A 12,647-nucleotide genomic window follows, 5' to 3' on the forward strand; every position below is an offset into this window, starting at 1 on the left:
AACAGTACAAAACTTGTGTCAGACGATCTCACGGGTCGTATTTTGTGAGACGGATCTCTTATTTGGGTCATCAATGAAAAAATATTACTTTTTATTGTAAATATCGGTAGTGTTGATCCGTCTCATAGATAAAGATTCGTGAAACCGTCTCACAAGAGACCTACTCTATAAACAGATAGTATTAGTTTGAGCAAGGTTTTCTCGGAAAATATATGCAGTGTGTCGCAAAAATAAATAATTTCTGGCCTATTTGTGGCATGTCAATGAGTCCGATTCAAATCGAATTCTCTTGCTTAACACACAAAATGTTATGTACACTTGCATAGAGTTATAGATACAGTCAGTACGATCAAATTTCAATAATGTCACAGTTGAGAACAATTTTGCTACACCCAATTAGAGAGAGGAGCAACATTAACATTCCCTTTTATTAAATATATAAGCAGCCACTTTATATTCAATCAACATACAAACTGTAGTTTCCCTTCAAGTAAATACGGAGACAATAAGGAATAGCTGCGCACAAACACATAGACAACCGTTTTGCATAACGAAGTACAGGATTTTACATGGGAGATTGTTCAGAAGTTCTTAAGAAACGAGTATATGTGTTCACTTATCTCATCTGGCCTTTCTTCAACAACAAAGTGAGCAGCACCTTCTACCACCACCACTTCCTGCAATAACGGCACGTCCATTTTGAACCTGCCGTTGTGCACATACTCTTTAACCCCTGGCATATGGTACACGAGGTCAAACTCTCCCACAATAAACTTTACTGGCAGATTTACCTTGGCTTTCAACCAGGGTGCACCCAATTCCCAGCTCCTGCGATTAGCAACAGCCAAGAACTCTTACTAGGGTATAGAAGTCCTTGCCAAGCCAAAAATATATAAATCATTACATCCGTACAACTCTAATAAACTGAACATCAGCTCAGGTATCGACTGCTTAATTTCCATGCTATGCCAGAGGACAGCAGGAGCAATTCTAGCTTCCCAATAATGTCTATTCGAAGTGTCACTCCAAAATTCAGTCCGCTATCTAAGTAGATTTCAAGAGGTTGTAAGCCCTTTCAAGAAAAGAAGAGAAAAAACGTTCGCCACTACACCAAAAAACAGTTGATGTTAGCACTTAGAAGCGCAATTTATCTATTCAACCTTATAAATCTCAAGCGATATGGTTTGTTCATTATTTTACAAAAACTACCACATAGAACAATAAAGATGATTATTACTCCAACAAAATAAGCCCAAAGCATTGCTCCAAAATTTAATTTGTCATCTAAGCACACATCTAGAGCTCATAATCTCTATCGAAATATCGAGGGAACTTCAACTTACTTTTCAATATCTTAAAATCTCTCGATTAAGAAAATAGCAATATCATATCATTTTAGAGCTTATATTATACATGATGCTTCTCGTTAGTGTAACTGAGCTCTTCTCCATCATCTATAACTATAAAATATCAAGAATTCAGATGCCACTTACAAGTTAATGGCTCGGTAATAATTCACTCCACCGGTGAATCCAGTCTTCTCAAATTTGCTGGCATAATAGTCAAGCTCTTCTTCTGCTAACCATGATGGCCTATCGGCAGAGTATCCAAATTCTTTACCTTTGGGCAAAATCAAAGGACCAGGAGTACGGTATGCAAGGAAATTCTTGACAACTTCTTTAGCACCAATTTGTGCAAACTCAGCTTCGATTTCACCAGGTTCCTGTAACATTATCAAGAAGTGGATCGGTTAACTTGGTCCAATTTGATATACATCAGCATATCCTAAATTTGGTGATCGAAAAATATTTCCCCTCTTGGATCTAAAAGGAGGAGATGAATCAAAGCTTCCATCTAAAGTCATTTATAATTCATATTTCGAAATAAAAATCGGCCCTATTAAAAGTCTATAAATTATTTACTATTTAATACAAGGACATGCAGTTTTTGCAGATTTGACTTTTCCTTTTCACTATTGTTTGTTAAACCCGAGATCCAAACCAGCATTATTTTAAACATTCACAAGAACTCTTAATTGTGGATGGAACAATCATAACAAACTTGAATGAAAAGGTAAGAAGGATGAGTTTAAGTTTTTAGTGTGCCATGCCGATAGTGTATTCTGGGATGCATTAGATGTAGCAGAAAGGCCTGTATCTCATATGAGACGCCTAGTACACTGTGAGATAGGACCAAAAATGTGAATAACACTTGGTTTGGTTTACATGATGCGGGTAGAACAAATTGTATAAATTTTATCAAGGAGTTCCAATTAATTGAACAAAGAATGCTTTTGCATTATTTGAGATGATAGCACAACTAATTAATCAGAATAAAATAATCACATCCTATTCTTAACTTGTATAGATCAGAACAGGGGAACACTAAATAACTTTGTATTATAATTGTCACGCCCCGAGACCGGGGTTAGTCGACACCGGCGTTATTTAACAATCACATAATTGCTAAACAACAAGTCTCGTAGTACAGTAAAGGAGTGAGTGATATGGTCGTCACTCAGTATGCGGGGACCGTTCGAGCACAACATAACAAAATGCATAAAAATTCGAAACACATATCATGCATAACATGACTCATTCCACATGCATACCATTGATCAGGCACAGAGATTCCTCTATTTTCTATTGTTGTACTAATATCAGTCCCTAATTTTTACTACTCTAAGGGGGCGAGACCGTATAACGGTTATAATCCCACCGTGTAAGGGTCATGGACATATCATGAGTATTGGGATTCCTAACCATATCCAATTGAATCCTCACAGTACCAACACATACATCATGCGACAATCGTAACCAGAAAGAGGTAAAAGATATACATACGCAGCTGCCTGGACCCACGGGACCAGCAGCTCGACCCATTAGCACACAAGTAAATGCATTGTGCGTTGTCATGGGTATAAGGAAATGCCACGTAGATTGTCACATGGTGATTTTAACGTAAGACCAACATATAAAGTGATACTTTTAACGATCACTGCACGCAAAATGAAATACCTCAAACCAAACTATACATTACGTACTACATCATCAATAATGTTCTTATAAGAACCCAAAATCCAAAACTCTTGAAGGTCAGAGGAAATTTGATGATCAACAAGAAAGACCTGGGCAGGGATAAGTAAAAAGATTTGAAGTCCGATAATCTCATTGACAAATAAAAAGTAACAGGCTTTTTAAGTAAACATCATTTGAACAAAGTAATTGCAGTCGAGGTCATATGCATTACCTGAAATCTACACATGTAGTAATCATCTCCATACACACTTCGAAGCGCATCCACAGGCTTCATCACGGGATTCCGGCGAGAAAAAGCAACGCTTATATTCACCAAAGCTTTAACCTTATCAGGTCTGTACAAACACAACTGCCAAGCGATAATAGCGCCCCAGTCATGCCCAACAACAAACACCTTATCTCCACCCGGAGCAATAGCCTCGAGTAGCTCGATCAGGTCACCCACAACGTGTAGGTAGGTGAACTTTGACGGGTCTTCGAGGGGTGCCCCTGTGGTGTCACCGTAACCCCTCAGATCCGGAGCCACCGCCCGATAGCCACGCTCCGCCATGAAGAGGATTTGGTGGCGCCAAGTGTACCACAGCTGAGGGAAGCCGTGAAGGAAGAGGACTAATGGGCCTTCCCCTAGCTCTGCCACGTGCATGTTTAAGGCATTTACGGTGACCATCTTGTGCTCTATCTTCTCCATTCTCGTTCTCTAAGATGAAGCGAGGAGGAAAAGTAAGCTGAGGAAGATGTGGAAATTAGGTGTATTTAACCCTATAAAAGAGATTAGGTTATGCTACGCAACAACCTCAGAGCAAACACGTTTCTCTATCTAAAACATATAATTTAGGTACATTAAATTTAGACAACTACTTCTCCCAAACTGAAATGAGTAAATGTTTTGCGAGAGAATCTCACTAATCTTTATCAGTGAGAACGAATCTAACTATATCGATACTCTTAGCATAAAAAGTAATATTTTTCCATAGATGACCCAAATAAGATATATGTCTCACAAAATACGATCTATGAGACTGTCTCACATAAGTTTTTGTCAAGTGAAATATGTGTTGTCATATTACATTTTATTTACAATGTTTTTGTATTTGAATGTAAGTTGCTTTTAATCTAATATTGTGTATTCAAATGTTGTTCCAAAAAACAGAATTCAAATGTTGTTCCAAAATTCAAATATCTAACTCTTCAAATTTCGAAGATCCATAGTACTGACAAATGAAATTTAATGTCCGTAAAAATATATAAATAGAACCTAACATTTTGTCTGACCCACAAAAAAAACAAACGTGAGAACAAAATTACCAGCAGATTGACTATTTTAGAAAGTTGTATACAAGACAAAAGATAAAGAACATTTCGGCCGTCTCCACAATAACTCTATGCCAAATATCAAACTAAATAAAATAATTACTAGCACAAAACTGTATGATTCCCAAATGTTTTCATGCGAAACCCGCTTATCCAAAGGTTGTACTCAACTCTACTGGACCTTGTCTTAACAGGTAGAGCATAACTTCGCCCATTTAAAAGATGCTCGTATAGCATCAATCACTAGCCAATCAACTAATACTCATATTATTACTATTTATTTAATTTTTTAAAATAAATATACGAGCTATTATTGTGTAAATAAATTGGAAAAAAGTAGATATTTTTTTGTTCTATATATTTATTTTTCTCTAATTTTCATCATTTATTTTATCAGATTTCAGTTTTAGTCCGTTAATTTTATTTTTTTGGGAAATTTTAGTCTTTTTTCGAAAGTGGCGGTAATGTGATATTAGTGTAACACTGTTGTATTTAATGTCACGTCAACATTCTCAATGAAATAAAATTACAAAAGAAATTGAAAGGTGACAGATTAATATTGAAATTCGATAACGTAGATAACAAAAATCGCATAGAAAGAAATATGTAGGACCAAAAATGCAATTTTTGGCTTTAAATTTATCATAATAAAAATAGAAAGAAATTTAATGTAGTTCAACAACAATAACGAGTACAAAAATAAATATTACACAACAAATACACAAATGATAAAAACCTATCACAGTTGACCCATTTAAAGTCGTTAACTTAGATAATCGTGGAGATAAGGAGGATTGAGCGATTGAAGTATTCGTGTAAAATCCAAGAATTTTAAACTTTATCATTTAAGTTTTTATCACGATAGTATATTGTGGATACCAGGATTTATCTCATTTTAGACGTGAGACTTGTAAGATTTTACCAAGATTGAGTGAATAATAATAATATCGTATATATTATTATTTGAAATTTCGCAGATAAATGTCTAAGATTTGAGTTGATATGGAGATACCGGGATAAAAATCAGACAAAGGATAATAAATCTCTAGAATTTGAAATTTATCAGTGTATATATATGCAAATTTCGAAATTTGCATGGGATAAAAGATTTAAATTTCGAACAGTATCACTGATAGATCATGATTTTAGATGAAGATTTGATTCAGAGTTCAAATGCAACTATAACTCTTGATCACTATAGCAGCCAACCCCTATAAAAAGGAGGGCCCTGTATTCGAAAATCACACCTCACAACACACCCAAATTTTCGAAAATTGTGCTCTAGTCTCCTTAGGAATTTTCGAGCACAGCAAAGCGCTGCCGCCGTCCAACCAGTGAAGTAGGAACTTCGAAGAACCCTAGCCTTTTTCACGTTTTCTTTTCAAGAATTTATGGTAAGTGGGCTGTTTTAAATTTCGGTTTTATGCATTTGAAGGTTTCGTTTTTTGATTTTAAAAATTCGGTTGAACACCGTCTACGTTTTTAAATCTTGTTACGTTTTTGTGATGACACTGTGAGAATTTCCTGAAAATGGGTGGAATTCCAACATACGGCCCTTAACAGTGGGATAGAACTGTTTTATGGCCTCGCCCCCTTAGAGGATTAAAACTTAGGGACTGATATCAGTAAACCATGAAAGGTGAAAAATCGCGGTGTTATTATGATATGATGTTACGATTATGAAAAGCATGCTGTATTTATATGTATGTTTCGAAAATGTTGTAAAACGAAATGTTTATGTTGTTTTCAATATCCCACATTTACTGAGTATTTCTCAAAATATTCACCCCTTACACCCTTCCCCAGATAAATCCGAAGAACAGGTCGAAGAGGAGGAATCAGAACAATTCTGGGGATGGTGATTCTTCGAGATTTAGTATTAGTCATGTTAGCATTATTTCGAATTTCGTTTTTTTAATTTCATGTAAGACGCTTCCGCATTAGTTATTTCAGTTGTAAAGACTCTGTTTTGAGAAATTATGATTAATAAACTGGTTTTCGGTTTATACTATGCTACGAGGCTGGTTGTTTTCAATTGTGTGATTGTTAAACGACGCCGGTGTCAAATCCCGAGTTTCGGGGCGTGACAATTCGGGTAGTAAAAAAATCACGAAACATTTATATTTATAGATGAATAAAAACACGGCAAAAAAAACTTGTGTGAGACGGTCTCACGGATCGTATTTTTGTGAGACGGATCTCTTATTTGGGTCATCAATGAAAAAATATTATTTTTTATGCTAAGAGTATTACTTTTTATTGTGAATATCGGTAAGTAGACCCGTCTCAAAGATAAAGATTCGTGAGACCGTCTCACAAGGTACCTACTCTAAAAACACATGTTCATGAGACAATAAACCCTGAAAAAATGCACGGATGTGAAATTTCAGAGGTATGCAAGATTCCTCTTGAATTTGTATTGAAATTCTTACTTACTTGGTGAAACACTCAAGATTCAACGACTGTCTCCATTTTATTAAGACGAGTCTTTCCAGCGTGTTTATGTCCTCACTCACACAGTCACACGTATCTAGGGCACCACACTTGGCAATTAATATTGTCACCTTTCTAAGCTTAGACATTGAGAAGAAATTCTCAATTAGCAAGCTTCGGTCCCAATTTCATGTTTGGCGGATCCATTTTATTATTATTTTCAATATTATATATTAGCAATGTATTTTATAATAGTTGCTTTCTCTTTGTAAGTAAAATTAATAAAAAAAAATTTCTTTCAAAGGTAAGAAATTATTTTGGTTTGTCTCCCAAACGATGCTTCCTTTTATATATCTATTTTGTGTTCAACATATAATGTAGAATAAGTCATGTCATCTTGTTTAATATACATCAAAGAAACAAGTATTTCAGTTGATTTATGTTTATGCTTATATATATACTGTCATTGAATGCATTTTAACCATTGGATTATCTTAATGCTTAAAGAAATTTTGTTGCATTGTTATATTAATATATATATTAAGTGTTGTGTGGTTCAATAGAATGTGCAAAACTGATAATATTTTTATGGGTCTGTGTCATTTAGGACATGGGTTTTATTTTCTTGTGAAGTTTCATTTTCTTTGGATTTTATCCTCTCATCTTGTTTGAATGTCTATATCATGTTTTCAATGTTGGAATTTTTGGGTCATAAATATAATTATAAATGTTTATATGTCATCAATTAAATAAGTCGTAAACTTATGTGGTCTAATTTAGAATAAGAATTGACTCGAGGACTTAAATGTCATGATATTATTGTGTTGATACCATATATAATATTTCTTATTTGTTGAGGGGCCAAATTAGAAATAAAAAAAAAATTAATTATAAAAACAATGGTTATGTTCCCAATCTGCATATAACGTTTTAAAAAAAAGTTTTGTATCCCATGAACAAAACTCTATGCTTAAAGAAAATCTACAGATTGAAGATCATCACTGAAAATTGACTGCAAAATCATGGATTCGGGTACGCTTCCGCAATTATGATTATTATATATGTTGTTTCTTGATAATTGAATAGTATCTGGGGATTGTGTATTGAGATATGAAATCCAACTGATTTCTTCAATCAATCCTAAAAATAATTCAATCTTTGGCATAATCAAAATTTTGAATAGGCAACTCACGGCTTCATTCGATCACATTCAATTTGTCACTATGTATATTTAAAAAAAATGTTGCTAGATTAATTACAAAGTGCCAAGTGTATTTTCTCAAAAAACGTCGTCCCCTCCTACACTTCAAAATTTACACTATCCTCAATGTAATGCGAAGTAAAAATTAAAACAAGAAAAAATAAATGGAAAACACTTCCCGGAAATGGTTGGGTAGGGTGGGGTTCCGACCGTGCGGGCAATGAACACTTGAATATGTTTGAAACATGACACAAATCAACGATGAGATCCGGGCACCTAAAAACCAAGAAATAAAATTGAATGCTAAAAAAACAAAATAAATGGAAATAATTAGAAAAAAGGAACAAAAACCCTAGGTTGTCTCCCGATAAGTGCTAAATTTATAGTCTATAGTCCAACTTTACTTTCCTTTTCAAAGTTCAAGCTGGATCATCAACTGTCGTGGATTTGCGCCTGTTAACGCCACGACTTCCACGAATTTTGTTTCCATCTACCATCACTATGGGTTCAATTCGTTTAATATCATCGATGCTCCACCCCATTGTGTGAATATAATCACGTAGGATCCTGGCTTGCTTGGTTTCTTCTTTACTAATTAAAGATGGTGAAACTATTACAGGCATATTTAAGTCATCCACCTTAAGATATTTGAAGTAGGATGGCGATGATTTAGATTAAAATTCAACAGACTATTTGACATGAACTTTTGAAATTTTGCAACTAATTCTTCCATCTTCGGAGAGACTGATTCGGTGGCTTCTTTTGCCTGCATACATCTACCAACACAAGCATCAACAACATAAAGTTAAAGCAAGATTACACAAATAGAATATCATTGACTGAGTGAAACATATTAATCACCACTTGCTCAACATTCATCCTCAAGACCAATTGTCTTTTTCGCACATCGATTAACGCCCTACTTGTGGCTAGAAAATGGTGCATTGCGATCAAGGGACCTCACAATCCTCGTCGATGTGAAAAATATTGACATAAATTGGGAATATGAGCATGTCCACTTTAACTGAGACATTTTTCACTATCCCTCTATGATATTTAGTCGTTCTTTCTACAAGCTTAAGAGACATAGTGGTAGGTTCAATAGCTCATATACCTAATTTATTAGCAAGTGAATAAGATATTAAATTGATATTCTCAACTAAATCATCTAACACCTTGTCAAATAAAATAAAACAAATATCACAAAGTGTAGAGAAACTCCCTGGTTCTTGAAACTTTGGCGAGAGTTTGTTTTGGAGCACAGTAGAACATTCTTCATCAAAGTTATTGTCTCAAGATCATTCAACTTTCTTTTGTTTGTCAATATTTCCTTCAAGAATCCAGAATAACTCGGCATTTGATCTAAGACATCTGCAAAATGAATGTCAATATTTGGTTTCTTGAAAATTTCAATAAACTGTTTAAACTGATGACATAATTGTAATTTCACACCTCTTTGTGGAAAAGGAAGAGTAGAAGTATCGACGTTTACACTAACATCAAAATCTAAATGTTTACCTTTCTTGCTTGTGGTCGGGGATTTTGCAGAGTTGTGCTTGTCTTCCTTTGAATCTTCAAGCTTTGGCTTCACCGCCTCCTTTCCCTTGGCGGTCTTTTCAAGTTCCCCTAGGATTCTTCTCAGTGTCACTAGGCATTGATCATGGAGCTCGTGTGGTTAGCTGGTTAGCTAATTGGTCCAACTGACTTTCCAACTTATGTTCTATCGCCTCCTGATTATGTAGCCTTGTTTCAGTCCAAGCTACATATTTCATCATAACATCTTCCAACTAAACATGGTTTTTGCTTCTCTCGCTTGAATCCTGGAGGTGTATCCAGTACCATTTTCCCATATTGTAGTCTCTCTGGTGGTTGTGCCTGGATTTGTTATACCCTTGATTGCATTTGGGGTTGGGGCGGGTTTAGCTTATTTTCCATCTCGGATTATAAGTGATTCCATAAGGTTTGTATTGTTGCCGCCCCTGATTCGATACAAAATTTGATGATTTGGTTCCAAACATTTGTTGTTCCTCCATGACTACTCCTTGAACCTGGTTCACTTGATTCGATTGCAGCTGAGGTGCTTGATGTGTCAAAACATCGATCTTTGTCGTGAGTGTTGTCAATACATCCATCTCATGGACTCCAGCCTTCTTCCCTCGCTTAGCATCTTGCCAACTCAAGTTACTCTCAGCATATTCAAAATTATTTCCATGCTGATGTTGGGGTATTTGTGAACAAATTGTCATTTGTTGTTGCATCTAACATAGAACGTATCGATGGCTCAGTTCCATTGTATAAAGTCTGGACCCGTTGGCATGGTGAAAGTCATCCTCTTTAATATTTCACATGCTGCAGAATTAAGTGATTCCCCATCCTTTTGCTTGAAAGATTGCGCCATCTCCGTCGGCAGGAAATATTTGTTCAGAAACGTCTCAGCCAACCCAGTTCATGTCGTTATAGACCTAGATGATAATTATGCAAGCCACACGGTTGCTTCACTTTGCAGAGAGAAGGGGAATAGTCGCAACATAACCTGCATCAGTTTTCGCTCCATTGAACTTGAATGCATCACAAATAGATATAAACTGCTCTAGATGTGCACACGGATCCTCGGATGATGATCCCCCAAACCTTACTTGAAGCTGTGTCATCTGAATGATAGCAGGTTTCTGTTCAAAATTATTTGTTTCAATTGCATGGCGGACAATACAGGACCCACGTCCTCCAATAAGCGGTCAAATGATTTCAATCGCCATACAATTATCTTCTTCGTTCATCGTTGCTTCTGGGTTCTCCTCAAATTCTGATTTGAAATATGTTTCGAACCTCTCCTCCAGCTCTGATTCAAGAACCAAATTGATCTCAAGCAAATAATTAATCTTATTATTAAATAAAAAGTTTTCGACAGCGACGCTAAAAACATGACCATTGAAATCGGTTGCTACTAGCAAGTGCACTCTGTCAAATTGCAATAAATCGGACTTAGAGTCTGAGTCGTTCTTACAAAGACTAATATTTAATTGCTAGGATATTTATTATCAATCTTAATCTAGACAAATCAAATTAAATGGGGTGATTGAATTTATTAACTAATTTTAAGCTGAAGTAGAATGCTAATGAAATTTAACAAATCAACTTGAACAAAAGAGATTAATCGGGGATTAAATCAATTTAAAGACAAGTGACTAAATCAAGTAATGGTACCAGACTCAACTATGAGACATGTGTTCTAACTCAATCATCTATTCAAAGTCTTGCGTAATTACAGAAATTCTCTAAATTATTTATTAACTTATTTCGAGAATTGATAAATCTATTTTTATTTAACGGTCCAAATATTTTTATTTGAATCTAGTTAAATAAAAATACATTAAGATTTAAAAAATCTCAGTCTTCACCTAAAACCACACACAGAAACTGAAATACTATTTGTAATCAGTGTTGATTGATATTGTAAGGCTAAACTTTAATTAATATCTAACATTTCGGTTTGAGATAAAACAACAAATATACAAACAATGGGCCAAATTATTCACATACAATGATAAACAAATATCAATCAATAATTAGATGCAAGAAATAAATAAATTCATTAAATTAAAACCAATTGTCATGCAAGGCCATCCAATAAACAAAGATAAAAACTTATGTAAGACGGTCTCACATGTCGTATTTTGTGAGATAAATCTCTTATTTGGGTCATCTATGAAAAAGTAATATTTTTTATGCCAACAATATTACTTTTTATTGTGAATATCGATAATGTTGACTCGTCTCACAGATACAGATTCGTGAGATCGTACCTACTCATTAACAAAATGTTGTAAGCCTATTAGTTATTACATTATAAAATCGGCAAAATCGGGGCAGCATCTAGTTTTAGTTTTTATCCATTTACATATGAAAAAAAAATCAACGTGATAAAAAAAATGTTATCAAAATTTTAGACTGTGTATATTTAAGATTCTGAAAAATAAGTGAAACATTATTAAATATTGTGGTCAAGTTTCAAGTTTTATCGAATTAAACGAGTTTAATAAAAACTTAATATTTTCAATTTTTACTATAGTTTCACTTATATCAACAGTCCATTAATAAATTAAATAACATATTAACATAATAAATTTAAAAATAAATGCATAAATTTATCACTGACTCGAGTTCTAAGGTGTTTACTGTTAGCTACTCCATCGTCCTCACAAACTGCTCCATTGTCTATCAAGTGTTTTCAGGGTCTTTTATCAAATTATAGTACTTTTTATTATCTATTAACAATCTACCGTATTTTTCTAAAATTTATTAAAATATTGTAAAAAAAATTTAAAAAAAAAATAAATAAATCTTTTACTCCCCCGCCCTTCCAAATGGGAGGGGGGGAGCAAATTATTTCACCTCCCCCGCCTGTAGGGGAGGCGGGGGTACAGGCGGGGGAGGGAGAAATTAAGTTAAATTCTCCCCTGCCTGAACGACAGGCAGGGGAGAGTCTTTTTAAAAAATTTCGCTTGCCCGCCTATTGCAGTGGCGGACAAATTTAAATATTTTTAAAATAGGATTCTTCTATATATATACACGAGACTTGCATTTTGTATTCAAAGATTTTTCACTTGTATTGTGTTCACAGAAGTTCACTTGCATTTTGTATTCAAAGGTTGTTCAAAAATTTG

The 12,647-nt window shown here is 34.6% G+C and overlaps 1 protein-coding gene across 1 annotated transcript; it reads right to left on the minus strand.

Moving 5' to 3' along the window:
* Window positions 1-410: 410 nt before the first annotated feature.
* LOC142551298 (epoxide hydrolase 2-like) lies at window positions 411-3,808 on the minus strand. Its single transcript, XM_075660453.1, has 3 exons — window positions 3,250-3,808; window positions 1,494-1,723; window positions 411-828 (listed from the first exon to the last, which is right to left on the minus strand). Exons 1-3 carry the CDS (start codon window positions 3,724-3,726, stop codon window positions 582-584), a joined length of 954 nt encoding a protein of 317 aa, XP_075516568.1. The 5' UTR covers window positions 3,727-3,808; the 3' UTR covers window positions 411-581.
* Between the last annotated feature and the right edge of the window lie 8,839 nt (window positions 3,809-12,647).

This window comes from Primulina tabacum, chromosome 7 (assembly GCF_025594145.1).
Source record: "Primulina tabacum isolate GXHZ01 chromosome 7, ASM2559414v2, whole genome shotgun sequence".
Taxonomy (NCBI): Eukaryota; Viridiplantae; Streptophyta; class Magnoliopsida; order Lamiales; family Gesneriaceae; genus Primulina; species Primulina tabacum.